Below are 25,456 nucleotides of genomic sequence, written 5' to 3' on the forward strand. Positions count from 1 at the left end.
TTGTCTAATTCTTCAGAGAAACCTGAGGATCCTCAGCTCACTGTACTTGAAAGCGATTGAGCCGCTGCACGTCTTTGTAGCTGCGATGAAAATATCATTAAAGTTCGGTGGATTCCTGGGATCTAGCCTCTAGCAACAGGTCTTCAACTATTTCCTTTCAAATAGTTTTCAACATGTGCAAGTGTCTTGTTGGGTCTGTTGTTACCCAAACGTGCCACTAGATGGAGACACATTTTCACCGACAGAAGCTCAGTCTGCTCAGAGGGACTCGCAGTTAATATACCAAAACAATAGGCTTAATAATTAATATACTGTATTAGCACCATTACAATGAGATCAACGGTCAAAGTCACATGTATTTACAAGACGGCGACAATAACACTGAGAGGTGGTCGATTTAATAGGCACAAAGAGGCAGGTGGACAGTGAAGACAAGAGTCAATTTTAGGATGGAAAACGTGACGTGAGACATTTAATCAAAAGGGAGAGTCTGTTCACACAAAGAATCTTTAGTTTTTTAGACGTAAATCACATAACAAAGGTCTGATCCACCCACTCGTGACTGCTGTTGTTTTCATTCAGTCTTTTTTTTTTATGCCGCACGTCAAAGCTGCTGTGATGTGCGAAGTGCAAGTGCCAACCACTTTCTCCCTCTCCCTCTCTGTGTGTGTGTGTGTGTGGGTTGGTTCATGTCAGGGTCAGTGTGACTCCCACAGAGGATCTACAGGGTGCCGGAGGAGCCATTCACAGTGTCAGACTCACAAGTGGTCACGCAGGATGTACATTCACAGTCGCACACACACACAAACACACATACACAGCTGCGAGGCATGAAAAGAGCACTCCTAACCTCTGACCTAGCCTACTGATACTGTATGAAGGATGTGGTGAGTACATGGCAGGACCACAGACGCTAAACGAAACACTTTGATTGTATTCATTGGTGCTTTCTATCAATTTTTTTTTTAAAATAGACAGTAACCTAAAATATATACCGTACTGTGTATTTCCACCAGTGGCAAACACTGATTGACAGACACGATATCATCAGCACTGTTAAAAAAAATGACAACCTTGTGTATAAACACTAAACCTTAAACATAATTCTCCATTTTCAAACATACAGTAATGGCAGATTGGCTGCTGGTGGCATCAAACCCCATCTAGGTCAGTGGTCATTTCCTGTTGCTGTGAATGCGACACCTGCAGTGCGCCGGCTGCCTGCAGGCCGTCCAGCTGTTGTGGCTAATCGTTAACAATTACACCGGGTCAGGATGGAACCGGTGACTAACTTCAGGAGAAAAACCATCGGCAGCCCAGAAAGACTGAGAGACTGTCAACACAGAGTCATCAAGGAGACAGAGCCTGGAGTCAAACCATCCCAAGTGAAGCTGCTGAAGCCACTAACACAGAGAAACACTAACTGATAATAGTAATACCAGGGCCATTGCTAGGAATTCTGGGCCCCCTTAAAGAATACTAAAGTGGGCCCCTACCCCCTAACTTTTCCAGTTTGTTTTCTTAAAGGGATAGTTCAACATTTTGGCAAATTGGCCCATTGCCATAATCGCTATAGTCATAGCAGTAGGTTCATTACCTTTATTTGTCGGTGTAAGCTATTTTTAGAACGGCGGAGCAGAGCCGCGAGCTTCTGAGGCTAAAGGAATTTCTTGGTTTCCCTCATCAAACTCATCAAATACAAAATCCCAAAACTCCAAAACACTTTTGTGGACAAGTTGTGACACCACGCTATGAGATAATAATGAAACGTTACGAAACGGAGCTGTTTTCAAGGTAAATACAGAGTCTGCTTGCTGAAAAACTGTCCCTGAACACAACGCGCATCGGTGGTTTTGCATGAATTTACCTCTAAAACAGCTCCATCTCATAACGTTCCATTATTATCTCATAGCGTGGTGATTGTGCAGGTCACAACTTGTCCACCAGAGTGTTTTGGAGTTGTTGGATTGTGTATTTGATGAGTTTGATGAGGGAAACCAAGAAATTCCCTTGGCCTCCATAGCATAGCCCTGAGCAGCCTGCTGCTCTGCTCCGCCGTTCTAAAAACAGCTTCCACCGACAAATAAAGGTAACGAACCTACTGCTATGACTATAGCGATTATGGCAATGGGCCAATTTGCCAAAATGTTGAACTATCCCTTTAAGACTACGTATGTATTATCATTTTTTATTTAGCCTGCTATGTTTTGATGCTAATGCAGCATTACTATGAGTATTAGTCAGGGTTGTATGCAGAATAAATCAGTCATACAAAGATTAGACTACTGGGCTGGGCCCCTAGAATTATCATCACCTTTCTCCCCTATACAACGGCCCTGAGTAATACATTTAAACCTGATTCATCATTATTTATAATATATATAAATGGTGCTTCTAGAAAAAAATGCCAATGCCTGTTTGAATGCTTTCTTTTCAAACACAACATTTCATGTGCTGGCTGCACTTGAAAGCGTCATGAGGAAGAGTCCTCAAAATAGCCGCTGTTCACATTTGCATCATCATGCAGAGATACTGTTTCACTGTCCAAAGCATAAATAAAAGGAAAGAGGTGACCCAGCAGTGACGGAAGCGGGCACGCCGACGCTTTAAAGCCATAATAAATGAAACTTAAATCAATAGTTCCCTGTGATGTTTGGGATCGATCTAACAACTCGGGGACTGCTGAGGGAAAAGGTCGTGTTTGATGGACTAATCCACAAAAACCACCAGGATCTTTGAATACTGTGCTGAGGGAGGAAACGGGCCCGGAGGCGTGCTGCACCTGTGAGCACTGATCAGTCATCTACATGTAGCGTGTAAGCACAAACTGGAACATCCAGCCCATGATTTATATCTCACGTCCCGCTCTGTCTCCCATCTGCCACATTACTCCACTGTCTCATAATATGAAGTGCTGTGTAGAAGTTGATACGCGGACGCCTGTCACTGGTTTGTGCCTATGTGTGTGTGTGTATGTGTGTGTGCTTACCCCAGGCAGCAGGCCCTCTGGTGGTGTGGGGGAGACCGTTTCTCCGTCGGGCCCTTGGGGCGCACACAGCTGGGGCGACATGGTGGGCGATTCATCTATATAGGGCAGCGTCTCCGAGCCATCCTGAGACTTCCCGTCCTCCGCTCCGTCCCCTTCGTAGCCATCTGTGTTGTAGTTAAAATCTGGAGGATAAGACAGAGGAAGATGGAGAGAGAAACAGAGAGATAGATGCCGGTTAGCATTTCAATACAGAAGGAGGCTATCGCTGCCTGAGCTCCAGTGACTCACAACAACCACCATGCGTTTCCTCAATGTCATTTATCCAAGCACTGCATCCTCCTCTTACGCAGCACTTATTCTGTTAGCTGTGGAGAGATTAAATGTGAATTTGACCTAAGAGGGCAAAGAGCATGTTGTACTGTGTGGCTTCATTTCAACAGCTTGGATGATTTAAGATGCTGTGACGAAAACACAAAAAGGAAATGACAGTGGAAAGTCGAGGTTTTAATGGTTAAAAGATGACTTGAGATGAGACTACGATTAATGACAAACGCTAACGCTTAACAGTGAACTGTAGATCTTTCTGTAAAGTGCAATCGTATCAACAAGCTGAAAACATGAAGGTGCCAGAGGCATCAGTCAAAGTAGCAGCAAATTCACTCCTCCTCTAACTTGCTTTATTTGAGTTTCCTCTTGTTTTTGCGTGAGCACTGCGTTGAACTTTTATACACTGGGGTTGGTGTCGGTATCGAGGTTGAAATTCATGTCCTGTGACAACGCTGGCGTTCAGCTCTGAGCAGCACTGACAGCTCCAGTAGAAGGGAACAACGCTGACTCTGAAACAACTCCCGCACCGACTTCAAAAGGACACTGGTGAAGAAAACGGTAGATATAAAAAGCCTGTTGTCTGTTGTCTTATTAGAGAGGTGTATTCATGATGGACAGGCCGGGCTGGTGATAATACCACTCTATAATATAAAAGGGAGGACTGTATTTCAGGAGGAGAAAAAAAAGCAAACAATCATGTTTCCTTACACGTTGCCAGGTCTGTTTTGGAAATGAGGTTTATAATCTCAGTGGGACCTTTACCAGGAATCTGAATTTCAAGAATGCTATTTTCCTCTTTACTCTGGTGGCAAACAAATCCTGTTTACACTATATTCTTTTATGATCTTGGCAGAAGAGAAGTGCTCACAGAAAAGCTTGTGTAACTATCTGTAACTATTACAAAAAAGCCATAGAGCAGTGGGCTGATGTAAAGAAAAAAAAAAAAAAAAGCAGAACCAAATGTTTGACAAGAAAAATCACGTGGGAGGTGCGTGGGTGTGACTATCCGCCTGCACGTAACCTGCGCTCAGCACCACAGCTGTGTGCACGAGAGCGTGCACGTGCGCAATACCGCCAGACAAATCCAACAAACCACAAAAGCATGAGGACTGACTGGGAAAACGAACGCAGGGGTCGACTCGATCTCCGCTGGGATGACACACACACACACACCATCGAGCTAATGTTGATGCGCCCCCTAACCCACAGTCACTACTCCTCCCACCTGTCAATCAAAAAAACATGGAAAATAAATAAATAAATCCCTCCATCTGTTAGTTGCATGTGAGTTTGTGGACCATGGAGAGTCAAAGCGACCATATGGTTTATCTGTAGCTGATGGGCAAATAGCTGACAAATGGCACATTTGGGCCTGAGATGACTTAGTGAAGCGTGCACAGAAACCACAGAGAGTGTGCTGGAGCGCTGCGAGATGACACATGTAGAGGCATTAAGGTGAAGAGCGGGTGAGGTGAGGCCGTTTGTCCAACTCCGACTGCGCTGTGATCACGCTCACTGAGAGAATTTGGAAGCCTGTGTGTGTTTATCTGTTCTCTTTCCATCCATCTCTCTCTCTCCTTCTCTCTCTCCTCTCTGTTCTCAGTCTTACTCTTTTCCATGCACCTTCTGGTCGCCTCACGTGCCAGTCTGTCCCAATCTGTTCAGGTTACACATGAGTGTGCGTGTAAAGAGAGTGTGTGTGTAAGCACGAAAGAGAGAGAAAAAAGGGAGAACTGTTGTTGCCATCTCAAGACATTCACCTGATGTTGCAGATAATAAAAAAAGCACTCGCAAATCCTTGAAAATTCCTCGCAGCTCAAGGAAAATCCTGACCGAGTGCGATGCTCGGTGTTCTGACAGTTGCATGCTGAATGTTGCACACCAGCGTTCTGCATGGGTGAACTGCAAACTCTGAATTGCCTGAAGGCGTGAGCACGAGTTTGAATGTCTTTGTGTTTTTCTTTAGTGTGTTCTGTGCCCTGTTGTAGACTAGTTCTCACCCAATGCATGCAAGTAGACGTGCCATTCTGTGACCCTGAGTGGGATATGGGAAACGCTGTGGCTAATAGAAAGAAAAAGAAAAAACTGATTGCACAAAAAACCCTTAACACGATGCTCTCTCAACAAAGCCCTCATGTCTAGACAAGAACCAAGGTCTGCTCCCTCTGTTGCAAAGATGTATGATTCATCTCTCTTTACAGAAGCATCAATAGGCAGCAGAAACCATTCAGAAATACAGTCTCCGCTGTGCTGAGCTGAGAGCCGGTCCATCATGGGGGGGGACAGAGTCACAGCAGTGAAGACAAAGCGGAGGGAACAGGCTGAATGTCGAGTGCAGTGCTGCTTACCTACACTTCATGAGCTCTCATGCATTTGCCGGTTTAAATATCGGCTGCATGTTTATGTGTGTTAAACTGTTAATTTGCGTCATTACAACCATTCTGTGTTTGAGTGAATCTCTGAGTGCAGTTTAGTGGACGAGTGGGCATCATTTGCACTCATTGCCTCTGATTAGCCGTATTAATGCAAGACAGAGATACAGGGAGAGAAGCACATACAAAGGACGGAGAGAAAGTGGAAACATCTCTGCGGCTGCTGTTGCGAGGAAACTCGGTCACAAGATCAGACCAAGACCCAGCAGCACATCAAGGAGACGGAAACACTGTGAATGTCGTGACCTCTGTGATACTGTCAGATTAAATGAAGGGTGCAGAAAATGCCACGTAGACAAGATGCAATTTCTTCACTGGATATTCAACGGCTCAGTCTCCCGGACACATCAGCTACAGTAATATCACTCCCTTAAACAGAAACTAGAAAAACAGCAACTGAAACACATGTTCACATCGACTTTTAAAGAGTAAAACATTTATCTCGATTTATCCTTGAAAAGTTCACATGTAATAGACAACATTATAACAGTTTTTAGTGAACTAAAAGACTTTTATTCCAAGGTTACATGCCTAAAGTCATGACTGCTGCTTTTATCCATTTAGAAATGTGGCTGAAATGCACTTCTCTATCGACGTTTTCTTGTTGCAGAGGGGGTTTTACAATGAGGTCACTTTTCTCATTTTTCTCTGACTGCCCCTGAGCTAGAAACAACAGAGTTCACAGTCATGAACAATCAGTCATGGTAGCATCCACAAGGAGCATCTAAATAACAACCAGACTCAGTGCATTCATTGATTTTTTCGCTGATTACTGTGAAATTTCACAATATGTGCTCGGCATAGGAGACTTCTCTCAATGTTGTGACCCCGAGCAGATTCTCAGAGCAGGAAGTCGGCATGTCTGTACACACTTTGTTCAGGACACACAGTGTGTTCACTACTGCAGAAATGAAGTTACAGTTTGTTGTATTAACAACAAGATATAAAAGAGGATGTATGTTATAAAGGAGGATATTAAATAATGCAGGTCAACCAGTTTATTGTTTAAATACCAGAAGTAGAAGGAGGAGGGTATCCACAGTGTGAAATCAAAAAGACAGCTCTCAAAATTTAACAGCTGTGAAACTAAATGGGGACGAGAGTGAATGTGAGAATAAATATTTATATACAAGGCATTTGCCAAATCAGATTTGACACAAAAGGCAACACCATATTTGTTGCTCAATCAGTAGCTAAATGCTCACAACACACTCCTGACAGGCTCACAATGTTGATGACGGTGATGGACCGATATTCTGCAGGTGTAATAAAATGTTAACATGAATGTTCACAATCCAAGTGTAGCATGATGGCATGCTAAAATCTTCAAATTAGCTCTAAACTTAAACTGCAACTGAGGCTGAGGGCAAAGTTGCTGTTTTTTATTCTGCTGTTTGACGAACAGACATTTTGACCACAAGATGGTGATGGATGAAAAGTTAAGAGATCATTAAAGTCGGTCTCATAGCAAAACCAATAGCAGTTAAGATATTGCACCCCAATCCTTATTACAGCCTGAGAGTGAAGGTCAGAGATCAGCACACTGTCTGCACATCTATCATCCTACTGAGTGGCCACTGTGAGTCCACTCTCCATTGTTTCATCATTTATAACACTGATGAGCGGTGCAGGTCCAGTCAGTCTACAGGGGTGGCTCCAGCTTCACCTTACACCACCAGTAATCTCTTCTCTGAGTTACTGCTGTGCAACTGTGGGAAATGTCTGATGTGTCACACGTATCGCAAATCTTTGTTGCATTTATACCGGTAGCCGAGGTCAAAGTGTGACAACACTGAGCATTTCGTCGCACAGTTTGTGACCAAAGTGTGAGAGAAATCAAACCAGCTGTTGAAGTTGACAGCTGTGTGGTTGAGAGGCTGATTTGAATGTTTTATTCAGCAGCACTGAAAACAGCGGCTGCAGGTATTCAAGTTTATGCTGCCTTAAAACAAAGTTATTTTTGCGATGGGACCCCTCCTCAAAAAGACACTCCTCCCTCTAAGGCTGGTTTATATGAATCATTTTTAGACACCTGAAAAGGTAAAACCAACTCTTCGATTTATTCCCTGACCTTAGAGGATCACTGGTGCAGAGAAAACCTTACATAAGGTCTTGCTCTTAACTCAGTGACCAATAAACAAGAAATAAATTTAGAATTGCAAGCCTGATAAAATGCGCAGATTTATTTGAAGTGCACATTTAACACAATGAAGCAGAAACTATAACTTCCTGCTTCCCATAGCTGATGCCAATAGCGATTACCGATAAGATTTTTAATAGTTTATCTACACACCTGAAGTTAAGAAAGGCTAATAAGATGTAGTGAGTAAAGCTGAATTTGACATTATAGCGCTGCCTCTGACTTAACCACATAATACAACCCACATCACTACTGTAATCACAAAACAAAAACAACAGATACGACTCTTTAAAAATCTAAAAATCGACCTAAAATGAGTGAAATCAAGGCAAAGTTGGCTCTATCAACTGGCAAATAATGTCATTATCAGACTTAACTGTGTATTCTGTCCGATATCAGCCAATATCGGGCCGATAATTATCTGTACCGATAGTTATCGTGCATCCCAAATAACAAACATCACTTAGTTTAATTGCCGAATTGCTAAAAACCCTGAACCACTCACGATGCTCACATGCACATGAGCCAATGACACAGAAATCTGCACGTGCACATGTTTCTCTGCACACTGACAGGCTAAAATGTAGGCTGCCGCGGTCAGCTAATGGATCCTGACAATCCCCATGTGTGACGAGCAGGAAAATCAATGCTGCACTGTCAGACCACCGAGAGGGAGGTTTTGTGTATGTGTGTGTGTTTTTTTTTTTTTAGTGGAGTGGATTCATTAGCCCTAACCTGTTATTACTGCTCAATAGAGCTGTCTCCAAACATACACACATATATTTCACTGGGTTAAAATGGGTCCAGGCTTAACATGACACGCGATTAAACAGGAGACAATGTCAAGTAGGGGGACTGTCGTTTAGAGGAGAAAGAGCCTGTTGGTAAATCAATAGAGTTTATGTCTGGGAAAGGTTGTCACACGCACTTCCACAGAGCAGAGACACTACACTGTCAAACACACGGTGGCTTGACTCACCTTCATTGGAGAGGAGAGAGCGGATGACGCACACAGCCTCAAAGAAGAAAGCCATAAGTACGTCGGCGTGTGCGAGCGCTGAGTTACCGAAAACACCTTCACCGGCAATAATCCATGTCCACTACCAAAGTGGTCCCATATTTCTCTGCGTCGAATACAACAACATGAACTGAGTGGCTTGTCATATGAAAATCAGAGAGCCGGTTTGGAGCTGTTCGCTGTTGAATACTTCCACTGTTATAAATTGGTCAGATAGGACTCATTCAAATGAAGGCAACAATGTTGTATTGAAGAACACCCACTGCCTAAGAGGAAGCAACAAACGCACACTAAGTATAAAAGGCAGTTACTATATGGAAGCTGTAAAATGAAGTGAGGCATCAATATGTTTCTCTGAACATCCTGGATGTCCAGTAAACGCTGCCCTGTTACGGTTTAAAGACCATTAAAGTCAGTTCTACAGTATGTGTGCATGGTTTCCGCACTTTTGGTACAGCCGTGCCCTAGTTACTGGAGCAGTGGCTTAGTTGGGACCCAAAGGTCGTCTGTTCAATTCCCTGGACCAGCAGGAAACAGGAAATATCCACAGTTTAAGTCCCCTTGAACAGAACCAAGTGTGTGTGTGCATGAAAACACACTGAACGAGTAAAGGTTTCCTCGTCTTATCAAATGATATAAAAGAGAGCCAACTGTCAAACCACACGCTGAAGCCCACAGGCTGCTGCAGTGACGCCAGCTGCAGATTAGTGGATTCAAATCATGTAGCTGTTTGCAAGCTAACAAAGTAAGCTGCTAGTGATGAACCATCTATCCATCTTTCTATCCATCTATCCATCTATCTATCTATCTCTATCTATATCAGCTCTGAAGCCAAATCTGCACTGGCCAACTTCACGTGGATCCAATCTATGCTGTCAAATTGTGACCGTTTCATTTACTTTATGTCGGTTGCAGCAGTTTTCCCTGTAAAACGTCAAAAGGTCACCCTGAATAGGAGCACACAAAGGTTCAGTTCCTGACCAATTAACACACAGTTCATCTTTTTGTACCATAAAAGTCACTGCTCAGACTCACAAACTCCTGAGAGCCACCCATGAAAACCTATTCTTCTAGGGCCACTAAAAAAAAAGTAGCCGAGGGCCATTAGTGTACCATTAGCTGCACTGAGAGAGTCAACAACAGACCATGAGGAGGATAAAACCACATCTTCATATCCTGTGTGTGCTGACAGAGGCAGGATGAGCTTTAAAGGAGTAAAAAGCCTTGATTAAATAGAGATGTAATGTTGAGGATATAGATTGTAGTTACTATACACTGTGTGTGTAGCTGAAGCTTATATTTCTTATTTTCTGCATTAACTGATCAGAAAATAATGAAGAAGTTACAATTACAATCTTTTGTGTCTCTATTAAACACATTCATTTAACATTTACAGTGCTGGTCAAGCCCTTGGATTTAATAACTGGTAAAATCTCCTTTGGTAACAATAACCTCAAACCAGCTCCTGCAGTATCTGCTCAATGTTCAGGAGGAATGTTGGACCGTTCGTCCTACAGATGTGCTTCACTGTTGAAGTGAAGTGTTCATGCTGGTATGCAGCGCTCTTTTTCTACCATAAAAGGAGCTGCATGTTTTTCACAAACAACTCAACCCTAGGTGCATCTTTCAACAAAACATTTTTAGTAGCGTTGTTGTTGTCAGTCGGCTCTCGGGCAGCAGACCTTTAGGTGAGCAGTGATATTTATTTATTTGAGAGCACTGGCACAGAAAGTTGTATGTCCTGTCACGCACCATGATTTGCGTAAGGCAAATTTATGTACAGAGATGTTGACCCGTCTCCTGTTCATTGATTGGACTCTGGATAATTTTTGTTGATATCATACCTCGAGCAATTCTCATAGTCATTCACAGTGTACATGCTTTAAATAAGGACAATAAAATACAACGTTTGTGTTTGTTAGTTAAAACAGATGGTTTAGCTAGATACATTCATTTTAGTTCAGTGAGGTTACTGCAGATGACAGGCAATATTGTCCCTAGATCTGTAAAAATCTGTATAACATGGCAGTGTAAATAAAAAAAGAGATGTTTTTTGATTGTGAGGGACTGAATCCAAAACCTGACATCTCTGCTGAAGCTTTTAAATAATTTTTAAAGCCGAAATATAAAAAAAAAAACACTTATGAAATCTGTGACATTACATAATCACCATTTAATTTTTCAGAGGATAAAAGAAACACACCAACAAACAACCAAATTGAAATCACAAAGATTATAATTGTTGGTGGGTTGAATTTTCCTACAACTGCTGTGAACATCAAACACACCGGGTCTTGTGTATTTCACGTGTTTGATGTCGCTCCGTCCCTCTGTCTGTCTCTCTTCTGGACCTCCTATCTGCTCCACACAGTGCTTGGGGAAATTAGTGCAGCCCAAGAGGGAACGCAGACGCTCTCGCCATGTCACTTACAGCGCAGATACACGCTCCACACAATTACTCACAGGCCCTGGTGTGTGCTGATGGGGTTAGCTTGATGAGACTCCAGTTAATGAGGGACGGCTTGCACCGGAAAACCTTTCAAACCGGGTAAATACGCCCGCACACACGCGCACACAAAGACACACTCATGCAGAGCACTCAAATCTGCAATTGTAGAACTGCTCACTTCAGCGTCTGTGTGACAATGTGCAAAAGTGTTGGAATCTGCCTTAAGCAAATAAAACTTACTCAGCAGTTTCTGAGCAGCCAGTTGTAGGAAAATTTATTAGAATGGGATCAAAGCAGATGAAATGAAATCAATCAGAAAAAAGCTGTTAAAACGCCAACAACACTGCCAGTGTTCTCATTAGAGTTACACTGCAATTTTACAAATGGCTGGACTTTACTTCAGCTCCGCTTTTTACTCAGAGGATAAATGGTCCTGAATCTCTGGTGATCCATGTGACACATGCATGCTGGCTCATTGTCACACTGTTGGTTCTTACTGCGACACGTGAGAAGAACAAAGCTGTTGTATTGTTGCATTGTGTCACTATTATGAGTAATAATCATGTTTTTCCTGCTAGTCGTCATTTGGCTGTGTCAGTTTGCTATCCAGGTTTGATACTGCGATACGGGGAGTCCACTGCTGTGTGTGTGTGGCAGTAGAGATGGTCCACCATGCCTAACAAATAGTATTACATAAGCCACTACTTCAATCTGCAGCCCTGTGCCTGCTGCTACCTGTTTATACCACCACCGAGCCCAGTGTCAGCACACATCACCATCACCGTTAACCTCTCCTGACAGACGGCTCTAAATCCACCTGTCGCTTTTAGTAAATGCCACCTAGTTTCCATGGTAAGAGGACAGAGAGAGGCTGCCATGACAACTGGCCAGGTTGCCATTTGCCACCAGGCTTTTTTGGTTGTATCAAGAGAAACTTGTAAAGGTGATCCCATGACTCATACCTTTAGCTGCAGAGTTAGTACAAGCTGCGACCCCCCGACCCCACACACACACATAGTAAACTTCTGCAGGGATAATACGGTTTGCTCTCCTCTTCTATAAGCCCACGTCGCCTCTGAACCCAACACAAATGAAGAAATCTATCACTGTCCATGGGGCCAGATTTATAGATTCATTACAGCCCACATTTCAGATCATCTCTTTGTTTTGTCTCTCTGTCGCATGATGACCATGGCTGCTCATCCTTTGACACACCCTCAAGTGTTTTATTGTCTTCACCATTGTCTATGCCTCTAATGATGTTAGATAAGGAGGTTCCTCTGGGATTAAAGGTGTTAGCTACAAGTTTAACTACTCGCGGCCAGTAGCCTACTGTAAGTGTCAATTGTACTGGTTGCCAGGTACTTAGAGTTACACTACGGGAGTGGCTAGTAGCTAAAGCTAAGCTAACGCTAACCGTATTTAACGAGCAGCAGCTCCGGTGTTGACAGCGGACTGGAAACACATCTGAATCATTTCACGCTAACTCAACTGCAGACGAACCCGACAAAGCCACAGCATCATCACGCCTGCACCGGAAACGTTAACAGTACCGGCTAACCATTAGTTAGCATTAGCATTAGCACCCCTGTGAGCTCTGCCTCACGTGACATCGACATACTAACGCTGTTGGCGCAGAGATCATTTCATGCCGACGTTGCCAACGTAACCAAATGTAAATATTTATATATTTTGGATCCGTCAAAATTTATAGAACAATTATTTATTTACAAAATCAGACAAAAAAATTCAGTAACTTTTATTCTGCACCCCTCTAGACGTTCTGTGGATGTATTATTTTTGCAAAATTAACCGTTTTGATGAAAAAGTTGTAGCCATAACCTTTAAATGGGGAAATTGTTATGACACAAAGGTGCCATGATGTTAAAAGACCGAATGGCAGCGTCAGCTATGCAAAGTGTTTACCTGTTCACACAACACACAAGCTGTTGTTACCCACTGACCAGGAAATGAGCCGTACAGGAAGAGTGAAAGTATATCAGACTATACAAACCTGTTAAATTAGACAGAGCCTTGAGTTACAGGGAGGACGGGTTTATTGTGTCGAGAGGTCACCGTTCCCATACAATATATATTTTTTACCTTCCTTTTTAAGAGTGGGCTGCAGCTGAGTGTGAATGTGAGTCCGACGGGAGGTAAGTGATGTGGGCAGTGATGTGTTGGGGTGAGTGGGCCTAAAGAAACCTGCTGAGACATACATCACACCTACCAACATGTCCGCGGGGCTACTTGGGATTGACAGAGCCATCCATCACACAAACAAAATTCAGCAGCAGGGACACACAACCTTGTGTCAGACAAAATACTACACACAAACACACTTAAAAGATAAAAAAAACACAAGCAACGTATATCAACTGCTAACAATTCTGCTCTATGGAAACATGAAACGCTGAGAATAGGTTTGTATGCAAATGAAGCCGTCTGCTGCTCAGCTACCTGAGATAACTCACTTCACCTCTGAATCAACTCTGATACATAATGTAGAGGCAGTGACAGCATGTGTGTATGTTTGTGTGTGTGCAACGCAGCAGCTGCAGAGTTTGTGTGGTGCTTCAATACAATTTATTGACTTCTTGACAGGTGAGTCTGCATATGCAAATATTTGCATCCTCTGTGCAGAGAGCCCGTTTTTTATATTCATGCTCCTATTTTAAGGGCAGCAACTAGTCATTATTTTTATTACCAAGGCCTGTGCCAATTATTTTCTTCACTAATCTTGCATGATAAAATAACACATAAAAAACAGTGGAAATTGTTTATTATATTTGCCTAATTTAAAAATCTGAAAAATACACAAATGTGAAGGGAATGAAAAAAGAGAAACTGTTGGGTATTGATTTACTCTCCTAACCTGGACCCCTCAAAAAAATACTAATACACAAGTGCGTGCAGTGTAAAATTAATCCAGTGATTAGAGAAATTAATCTGAAACAGATTGTTATGAACTGCTTGCAGGGCCATGCAGCTTTTTAATTTACACCGCCTATACAAGAGAATCTGTTAAAGAGCAAGAAACAGAATTGATAGAAAGAGGATGCCTAGACAGCATCAGATCTATACAGTCGTCCTCCCACCTCTCTCCTATATAGTCCATCTATAGGAGCTTGGACCGGGTGCAAAAAAGTTGGAAAACTAACAAAGTCAGAGAAAGGAAAGTTGCTGCTGCAGTGTGAGAATTCAATCAGGGAGTTGTGCTGCCTTGCTCAGCAATTTTGCTTTGGAGGAGAGGGATTACATCATGCCCTGCAGCCAGCGAGCACTGTGTGGGCACATAGAAGCAGGCCTGCCTCTGTACCAGGAGCATGGCTGCAGTGACTTAGCGCACACACACACGGACACACACGCACAGGCTAAAAATGTGTGTTTATGAGCCAGAGTTCTTGTGCACCTTCAAGTTCGTCAAGGGAGATAATTAAAAACAGGAGAAAATGCATGTAAAAGAGTCTTCTCATGTCTGCACCATCTTTATACTGCACATATACAGTGTGTAGCTATGTGTGTTTTGTGTGTGTGTGATTTTTTAAAGATATTCCTCTGTGTCTTCGGTGCCACTCTCAAAAGATGTGAGGCAGCTCAACCATAACAGATCCAATTCTCCGAGGAGCAGATGAAAGACAGAAACAAAAAGACGGAGTCCTGCCTCCTGTCCTCCTCGCCTGCTCTGCTACGAGCCTCCCTGCCCCCGTGGAGCCATGACGGCGTGACAGTACATCAGTGGTTTGACAGATGTGTGGTCATTGTGTGTGTGTGTACGTGTGTATTGACCGTGTACATATAAACTTTTACACTCCCTTGTGCTGTAAGTCATCAATCAGGAGGTGGCGACGCTGGGGAAATTAAACGCCTTTATTGAAGGTCTATCTTTACAGCCCCGGCCCGTGTTCCCCCTCATCAACATACACTTTTTCAGCTTGACATGAGCCTCTGAGGATAGAACCAGCAGCAATATAGCATCACAGCAAACCAATCTCATTCACACATTATGCAAATGCTTAGAATAAAACGCTATAAAATGAAAGATGGGAGATTTGGTGAGCGTATAGACATATGAAGCTTTAAATTATCAATGCAAAACCTGCAATTGCAGGTTTAAGCTGCTCTTAAGCTTTATAACCATAAAAGAGATCTCTGTGAAATCATTGCACCTGATTTGCTGCTTCATTAGTTTTTAATGGAGCCCCTTTTTTTTTCCCCCTTCTGTGAACCAGAATCATCAGGTGCTCAAAGATGTCCTCCTCCTTCCATCCACAAACCCGACCGAGGTAAACCTGCGGGCTGACAGAACAGCTGTTGGCCAGGGAGGCAGATGTGGAGCAGACAGACTGTGTTCTTTGCTCCACGATGCTTCGCTACACAAGTAAGCTCAGCTGTGATCAATCCAGATTTGTTACAGATCAATACACAAATGTACTTAGCACACACATACACAGACACACACACTGCTGTAACACTCCAACCGTTTCTGCTTTGGGATTAATAAAAGAAAAAAGAAAAGCAGGAAACTTTCCCAGGAGCCTCACAGTGGATTCTCTGCTCTCTCTTCAACAACTTCCCTTGATAAACCTTTCCATCCATCAACAACACACGAGAAGAACGATCAAACTTTACGGTACAGGCAGCGTATTATTGAAGATGTAAGCAAGCATTCCTGTGTGTGAGCTGAGAGCTTCTAAAGCTTAATGCTCCAAAAATAACAACATGAATTTCACATGAACGCAGGATGTGGCACAGGTAGAGGCAGCAATAAACACAGGTTCCTGAGCCGACGTGTGGGGGCTGAATATAAGGGGGTAAGGTGTGAATGATTCATAGTCACATTCAATACAGCCTCCCTCCAATGTTCAATATTATTCAACTGAATCAGATTGCTTCTAGGAATACCTCAAAATGTGATCTATTTTTTTTTCTTTACCTCCTCCGACTGATGCTAATTTACATCCAGATGTGTAATTCACTGTTAACATGACGAGATATTCTCTTCACCGAGCTAAATCCAATTCCACAGTATAGATTTAATCCCCAGATTGTGTCTACCTGAGAAAAAAAGAGTGAGCAGCAGCAGCATTTATAATCCCTAAATGATGTTTAAATTTCAGTGCATCGTCTTCCATTTAAACAAATAGCACATAACCCCACTGTTTCCCGCTGGCCCTGATGTCACAGTAATGCTAAATGACGTTAACTAAGTCAGTGAGTAGCTGCGGTCTGAAAGCTCTGTGAGTCATCCAGTTTAGCCGGGGTCTTTGTTCCCCCCTCTTCCCCTCATCCAGCCTGTTCCAGATGATAATGGGTTGGGTTCCTGAGATAATGCTAACCACTGTGCTCAGGGAACAGCACACTTTCAAAAGGTCAGCAAGCTGCAGGACTCCCACACATTAGTTACCGGAGAGAGAGAGAGAAAGGAGAGAAGGCTCCAGAGCTTTAATAGGAGAGCTGCCAATCCAGAGTCAAACCAAACACGTGAGGTTTTTTTCCCCTGTGTTACTCTGCGTACGCGTTCCACTACAAAAGTACCGAGATGATGCTCATAAAGATGTGCGCCCATTATCCACTCCACAACACATCCAGAGCGTTTCGCTGCCAGACGAGAGCTCAATAAAAGCCGATATCGTCCCCTTCTCCCTCAGATGAATGACAATTTCAGTCCGGCTGCATATCTTCACATGCCATATGCCTGTAGGCAGCCAGAGATAAGGACCCCCTCGGCTGCAGACCCACGTACATGAATTACCCCCCAAAACCAACCTACGTTACCATGGCAGCCAGGCACTATACATTATAATTAGCTGGATTAAATCCCCCCAAGGCTTGGGCTGGTTGGATGCAACCCGCTGCTTCCATAGATTAGGACAACTGCTGTCATGCATGGGGTGCGACACTGTGTCTGTCTGTCTGCACACACACACACACACACACACACACACAAACACAAGAGGTTAGATTGGAGTGCAGACACTCTGATGCACACACACAAAGAGACAAAACACATGCACACAGCTCTTACAGTACTAATCCACAGTCTTTTTACAGCCCACTTCCACTTCCCACATCAACGGCCTTCCTGTGTTTGTGAGCAGGTATGACTCGGGAATCAATCAATCCCTTACCTGGACTGTAGAGCCACTCACTGCCAACACACACACACACACACACACCCACGTTCTGCACAACAACATGCGGCTCTATGTGTGGGCATTGGTGCTGCTCAGTCAGGAGCAGCAGCAGCAGCAGCAGCAGCAGCCTCCACATTGGTTCGTGGGCTTGTGCTAATACAAAGTGTATCAAACCACGGAGAGAAACAAAAGAGCGGCGATGAGTGAAGTTATTAAAATGCAAGCGGCTGTCGATCGCCCTCAAGGCAACGCTGGCAGTGGTTGTGGTGTCTATCTATTACACTCTGCAGCCCAATTAGGAGAATATGATGCAGAGTGGAGGCAATGAGGTTGATACACTCTAGGTGTGCGATGCGATGGAAGAAGAGGAGGACGCCCTGAGCAGCTTAGTCAGGTCCTATGAATGTTTCACAACACGGTGACGCCATGAAAGTTACTTTAAATGAAAGGCTGATAGAAGCTACTGAAGGCTTCAAAGGGAGAGACTCTCTCTCTGTCCTACAGGACGAAAAATGATGAGAAAGTTTGTGACAAAGAAAAAGGAAAAAAATAAAAAAGAAATCAGCCAAAAAAACAGAGATGGAGAAGGAACTGGCAGTGTGTGTACTCCAAGAGAGAATACACACTGGATCTATCTTAGAAGCAGATTTTTATCAATTCTCTGAGCAGAGTAGGTGGATAGAAAACACAAAACCCGAACTGTTATATGGACAGTTACTAAGTTATTCTGGGAATTAGTCAACATTTTATCACCGTGACAACTTTGAGGCACTGAAATAGAAATCTGCCCGATCAGCATTATGATATTATATCAGCCTCACTGATGCGAGACGCTATTGCACAGGATTGCACCATACCAAGCCTCCAGGGCCAGTTATTACTTTTTTTTTTAAAACCCAGAGACAGCTGCTTTATAGAGAACACTTCAGTCGTGTTTAGCATCAGTTTGAAAACTGAAAACTTTATGAATACAATATCGGAACGACTGCACGCTACCAATTAACGCTGAATTCTGGCAGTGGGGTTCGACTGTCGACCAGAAAAGATCTTAGTTACGAAAAAAACAATTTGCCAGTGAGATTAAAAAAAAAAAAGGAAACTGAGTCAGCTCCTCTGTCTCAGGAGAACTGATGTAGAGTGTAGGCTTAAAGAGAAACACCTGCATGAGGGAAAATGGGAAAACTACAACTAAATGTGACTTCTCAGGAAAATAGTGAATCTAATCTAATCTACAATGTTTTTCTCTCTCTCTCTCTCAGGGCTGTGTGTGCAGTGATGCTTTGCTGTTCTCTCGTACCAACACCAAGCATTAGCCAACTGTTACTGCTGTTATCTGCCAAGCGGTAAAAACTACAAGGTGTCTCACGTGTCCCCAGCTATCCTGTGTTATTCAGTTTATATACCCAAACGTGCACAAATGCAAATTCATATGCAGATTTTGCGAGCGATGAGGCTGCCTTCAGCGTTCGCTCCAGAAGTTTATTTTAAGAGATTTCTATTGAACGAGACACTGGGGGAAAGAGAGCGACGGAGGATAAGATAAGAAGAGAAGATGCAGGGTGATGCCTGATACACAGAGAGCACTCACAGCCACAAGGCCATCTGGCGGGAGTGTGTTCGCACAGCGCACGTGCACACACACACACACACACACACACACACAAAGAATTGAGAGAGACCTCCATTGATTTTGAGTTTGGTCCATCTACAAAAGGTCAGTGTGAGTGGAGAGTAAAAAGTGGAAAGTGCTTTTAAAAATGGCCTTGCCACAAAAATCACAGTAACGGTGCAATCTTCCTATTTATATTCAAAAAGGGAGAATATAAAAAGAAAAAAAACATGAATAATAAACCTCCCCAATACAAATCAAGTATCCTTTGCCTTTGAATAAGAAGGGAAAACCATGTCTATCTCTCCATGAGTCCTTTATTCTCTGATACATCTCAAGCATTTCCTGGAAAACATACACATCCCTCCCAACTCTCCTCTCCATGTGCTATAATCCCTGCAGCTCCCATGACACACACATCTCAAATGATGTATTAACCCCTCCACCTGCCTGGAGGTTTCCATTTCACCTGTTTATCTCTCACACTGAGCGTCTCTATGACGCTGAAGGAACCAGGCTGGATGTCAGCATCCCGTTTTTTTTGACCCGAGCAGAAAGACGACCTACTGAGGAACAGAAGGGCAGCTCTTACTATGGGGCCTTAATCTTTAATGAAACACACACAAAGACACACTGACGGACACACACACTAACTGATTGAAGGTTTGACAGTTTCTTATACAGGTTGAAAACATGCAACAGCAATCGGGTTAATATCAGTGATTCAGGATTGTGTTGTGAGCCCGTTGTGATATATGACCCATGTGTGTTTGTTCACCTGAGTGTGTCTGGTCGACTGCATCCATCAACCCTCTCAACTCATAATGGCCTCATCTCCTTTTCCTGTCTCACCCCTCTTCTCCTCCTCCTCCCCTCTTTTTTTTTTCCTTCTCTATTTTCTTCCGCTTGACTAACCTGAATGCTTAATCATGGGCCCTGCCTTCCGGGAGCATGTAAACACGCCAGCCGCAGCATTGGTCGGGAGGGTGGTGTTACTCTGTGCCGATTGGCTGAGGGGAAGGGGGGCATGGGTGGCAGAAGAAGAAGAGGATGGTGGTAACCGTAGCCCTACAGGATGACTGCTGTCCATGGTAACATACCAGACACACACACACACACACACAGAGACATGCGCGCGCACATGCACACACACTGCTCGAGCCCCTCAGGACATGGTGAAGGTCCCCACAGACTCACAGAACACAAACACACTCAGACACATGACACACCCTCTAACATCAAGCACAACAAAGGATTTGCAGAGCTTCACCCATGAGAAGATGGCAACAGATCTGACTCTAGCTGCTGCTGCTCATATGAGCCATCAATTCAAACTGCTTCAGAAATACAAGCTACAACCACATTCATGCTGAAAGATTTGGTGGTATTGACTATTATTTGTTTGTTTGGTTCTTGTTTTTTACATTTAGATTACTGTAGAAACGTTTTTCAGAAGCTTCATCCAACAACAACAACAGGGCTTTCAGTGAGCTAGGTTGTTTTTCCTTCAGCAATATCAGGATATTAACGTCCAGTACAGCTTCTTTTATAAGTATAGCATCATCTGGACAGTGTGCTATTCTAAAGTCCTTGGTCAAAATTAAAGATTTATCAGATTTAAAACGATTTCAAATTAGAGCTGCAACAATTAATCGATTAATCAAAGAGTAGAATCGATTATTAAATTAATCGTCAACTATTTTGATAATCGAATAATCAGTTTGAGTAGTTTTTTTTAAAGAAAAAAAGTCAAAATTCTCTGGTTTCAGCTTCTTAAATGTGAATATTTCTGGTTTCTTTGATCCTTTATAACAATAAACTCAGTATCTCTTTGGTTTGTGGATAAAACAAGAGATTTGAGGACGTCATCTTGTGGTTTGAGAAACACGGATTGATATTTTTCAACATTATATTGACCAAACAAGTTCAACTAATCGATTAATCGTTTACATAATCAACAGATTAATCGATAATGAAAATAATCGTTAGTTGCTGCCCTATTTCAAATGATATACTCTGTTATTAAGTTATGCCAACATTAGCTAAAGTAGCTTTAGGGCAGATCTGTCAGCAGAAATCATGTATAGGTTTTCAGACGCATATTATTGAGATTACATTTTATATTGTCGGAGATCATTTAGTTGGAGTTAGTCAAGAGATTATGAAATATAATTTAATTATCAGAGAATAAATGCCCCATAAATAACAAAAAACTATACCGGTCAGGAAATCAGAAACCGGATATTCTCGCCAAATCAATCAATCAATCTGAGTAACATGTGAGCTCCAGCTTGTTTGCAGAGTGTGAAAGAGCCACAACAACATACTCAGCTGGGCCAAATGCTTCATCTATTATTCACACGGTTGCCATTGAACAAACCCAGGAAGCCTTGGTTCAGAGGAACCCCAGCAGAGCGAGCGGATAAGTTGGCGTCATGACTTGATGCCAGCTCTCTGCTTCAGTCCTCTCACCTGGACTCACTCACTTGAAACGATGGGAGTTTACTTACTTGCAGTGCAGTTGATACCTGCCCTGCATCTGTTGTTACATGTACACATTGTTTTGTTTTCCATTTGTCAGGTGCTTTACAAGCTTTTGATGGACTGAACCCTTGTTTATGCGAGACAGAAGAGTTTTGTTCAGCAGCATCATGCCACTGTTTACTGACTGTTTTGGAGAAATGAACATGAAGTCCATTACATAAGCATGAACCCCATTACAGGCCCAATGGGAGGAGAGGAGGATGCTTGAACACAAAGCTGCAGTAGCATGGCATTGGAAGATGACGGCATTACATAACAACACTGCTTTAGGCTGACTCAGAGTCTTTCTCCCTCTCAGTGTGTGTGTGAGTGAGTGAGGACAGACTTAAATGTCTGTTTCTATAGCTACGGCACAGGAGAGGGAGGGAACAGCTTCGGCTATTGATCAGGATAATGGAGGAGCTTGTACAGTGGGAAGACAATGATTCAAGACTTTACATGGAGCGCAGCACACATTACACAACACACAATCTTTATTCCTAAAAAGCAAAACCTGACTCTCAGCGGACACAATGCAGAAAGTGGCTATTTTATCAGGCCTGTGGCAAGCTGTGGGATGAGCAGCAGGGCTAACGGCGATTAACTGGTTAATGCTGAGATGATAAAACAGGTAATTATAAGCTTCTATCTGAAGAGGTCCAGGCTTTGATTGCCGGTAATAGTGAGTTAATCTCGTCACAGGTGCATCAATAAACTAGAGTATCATGGAAAAGCCCATTTCCACTAGTTCAAGTCAAATAGCAACGTTTCTAGCAGGCCACATTTTGAAAATACACAGGTCAAAAGACCCAGCCCCTTTCCTCAGACTGCTCCCTGAAGCCACGCCTTCACCTTTCTGTGGACGTAGGTGAAGACACCCAGCGCGCATTGCCACCAGACTGGAGTGTGGTTTTTCCGCGGATGTAGATGAAGACTCTGATCGCACACGAGGGAGAGTGGGAGAGAGACGGCAGCTTGATTTGGCGTATAGGCAGAACTAGACATGAAGGCATCTGATTGGTTTTCTGCTCTCGGACTAGCGAAAGCCATGGATTGGTCAGAGTTTTGTCAGTCCTGCAGCTGCCACAGAGGTCTGATTATTTCCGTTCCTTTTTCTGAATACATAATGTATTGCTTACTCTCAGGATAGACGGACCATTTCACCAAGTATAACAAAAAGTGTTTCTGAACATGATTACCAACCATAACTGCATATAGATGGACATACTTTTCAAACGGCAAACATTTCCATATTAAAAAGTAATTTAAAAATGCTTTATCAAATTGGTCTTTTGTAATATTAAATTCTTTGAGATACTGAATTTTAGGTCCAAGCCATAATCATTACAATTCAAATAAATGAAATAAATAAAGACATGAAATGTTTCATTTTCATCCTGTGTGTGATAAATAAATATACCTATTAGTTTCACTTTTTGAATTGAATTACTGACTTAAATAAACTTTTCCATGATTTCCATTTATTGAGATGCACCTGTATATTTCAAAAGCAAAAGTGACTAGCACTCTAAAGAATTAGCCTACTTCTCTACCATGAATAAAGAATAAAGGTTTTGTGTTTGCCACAGCTGACCTGTTGGGAAACACCATCAGATCATATCTGGACTTGTTTCTGTTGGCACCGAGCAGTAGACTCATCTGTAATTCACAGTGAGGCGGGGGAGAGGCAGAGGGAGAGCGGGAGCTGGTCAAAATAGATTTTGTGAGGTGTGATAAATGAGACATCCCTGGTTGTATTAAACCCCCTCCCTACAACACTCTGCTGGGACGCTATCCAGAATCATTTTGCTGTGCTCCTGTTTGCTGAAGGAGGCCGTGTGACAGCCAACTAACTACTAACATTAAACACTTGGAGACAGAACTGGGACTGGGTCGGGAGTCAGCCAGGAGCAGCTAGCCAGCAGCAAAGTGTGCTACATCCATTACAGTTTATGTGCTGCAGAGGGGAACCAGACCGAGGGTTTTGACAGCCTGGGAAAGCCGCTATTCTGTGGTGAAATGTGAAAGCAAAACAGAAAAACTATTAGCATCTGTTTCCACAGAGGTTTGGAGTGAGGCAGAAGACTGAAAGGTGAAAGGGACAGATCTAAAGGCCAAAAGGTCACAGGTTCACTGAGACATAAGCCAATGTGTGCATCCTGCCAAGGTCACACTAAAGCTTGGGTTAATTACTAATTGCATTTTGCACTGAATACAAGTGCCATATAATCATGTTACTGCATTATGGATTGTACAATTATGTAAGCACCATGAATGAGTGATAAAATTAATGAATATGTACTTTTAATCGTGTGTCTCTGGTGATTTAGAAGATGTTCCATAAGACTGTGCAGATGTCTGTTTGGAAGCAGGCTTGCCCTGATTCACTGGTACCTTTACATCAGATTTGCTAATTTGTCTCCAACCCTCAAGACAACTGTTTCATAATGTCATAACAAAAAGCGTGATGTCAACAACATTACATTTCATGTTTTTCTTCAGTTTATAATTAAAGCACACTCACTGGATGGCAACAGGACAGGCAGCAGATTAATTCTCACTAGAAACATATTATTCCATATTACTGTCTGCACATGCTGGCAGCAGAGACTAGTAGGGATTACTCAGCACATGTTAACCCTTTACATACTTGGAAATGGCCCAGTGTGGTATCTTAGCCCGCCTGTCTGAACTCTAGTACCCTCAGCTCTCTCTGTGGAAACGAGGAGGATGGATTTTTGGTTAATGTTCCCTCAGAGATGCACATAAATTTGAGTCGTCCTCACTGTGACTCGGATTAGGAAAAATCGTTTTGACATACGTGCATGCACGAGTCTCTGCATGTGCACGTGACACCTCTGCTCTGCCATGCCAAAATTCCCATATTCTGGCTCTTACGTAATCTAGCTTTCCTTTGATGTTGCTTTAGGATCACGTGGCGCTGAAGCGAGCCATAGAGGACTCTGGCTTATTCTGTGAAGGTTACAGCACAGGCTGCCAGATCCTGAAGTTAGTGTCACTTTGCCACTCAGACTGTGGATGCGGCACTTGCAGTGCAGTGCAGATATCTGGGGATTGGAGGCAAACATCCATTTGGAAACTCTTTTTAAGGTTTAATGTGGATTGAGAATACTAATAAGAATAATTATGTGATTTCACCCTGTGCAAACAGGAGTAAAGATCCATTAAGATTCATGCTTTTAAAGCCCAGTACAGATTATGTATACGATAAAAAACCCTAACCACAATAATACACTAATTTGAGTTCAGATATTGAATATACAAAATGAAAAAAAGAACATATTGAAAATTAAATCTACTCTATGATGCAGTACAGTGGAACAAATGTAGCAATTTCAGAGAGACTCAATCAATATAAATCAAGGCTGCTAATATAAGTATGTATCCAAAGACTATATTTTAGCCATCTGATGTGAGTATTAGCATGACTGATAAAGTGGATTTAGCTCGACATTATATCTCGTCTTTTTCCTGCGGTCTGAAATCCCAAAACAAAGAGGTCAGTAGCCTACTGGCTGAATGTCCGCATCAACACAAAAGCATATTGGCCCAAAACTGGGGCAAACTAGGCAAAACACTTTTTCATCAGTGAAGGACACAAATGCATAAGCCAGCCGGAGACAATTTCCAAAGTACACAAGCTGCTGAAGCAACAAAGAAATAAAAGCAGCCATACAATACAACACAGAGCAAACCCATGGAGTGGTTAGAGACTGAAAATGGAGACAGTGGCCCCACCAAAATGCTTCTAAAATCAGATCATGGGTGAACAAAAAACCTTTTATCCTGCTGCAGATTATGACAAAACTGA

At 42.8% G+C, this 25,456-nt stretch overlaps 1 protein-coding gene across 2 annotated transcripts in view; it reads right to left on the reverse strand.

The window, feature by feature from the left end:
- The window catches only part of abr (ABR activator of RhoGEF and GTPase), a 126,267-nt gene that overhangs the window by 74,489 nt on the left and 26,322 nt on the right, over positions 1 to 25,456 (reverse strand). For both annotated transcript variants that reach the window (XM_085797492.1, XM_085797493.1), the window contains exon 2: positions 2,990 to 3,171. In XM_085797492.1, coding sequence (XP_085653618.1) covers positions 2,990 to 3,171 — 182 coding nt within the window. The remainder of the gene's footprint in view (positions 1 to 2,989; positions 3,172 to 25,456) is intronic.

This window comes from Trachurus japonicus, chromosome 14 (genome assembly GCF_045865225.1).
Source record: "Trachurus japonicus isolate A0001 chromosome 14, Traja_1.0".
Lineage (NCBI taxonomy): Eukaryota > Metazoa > Chordata > Actinopteri > Carangiformes > Carangidae > Trachurus > Trachurus japonicus.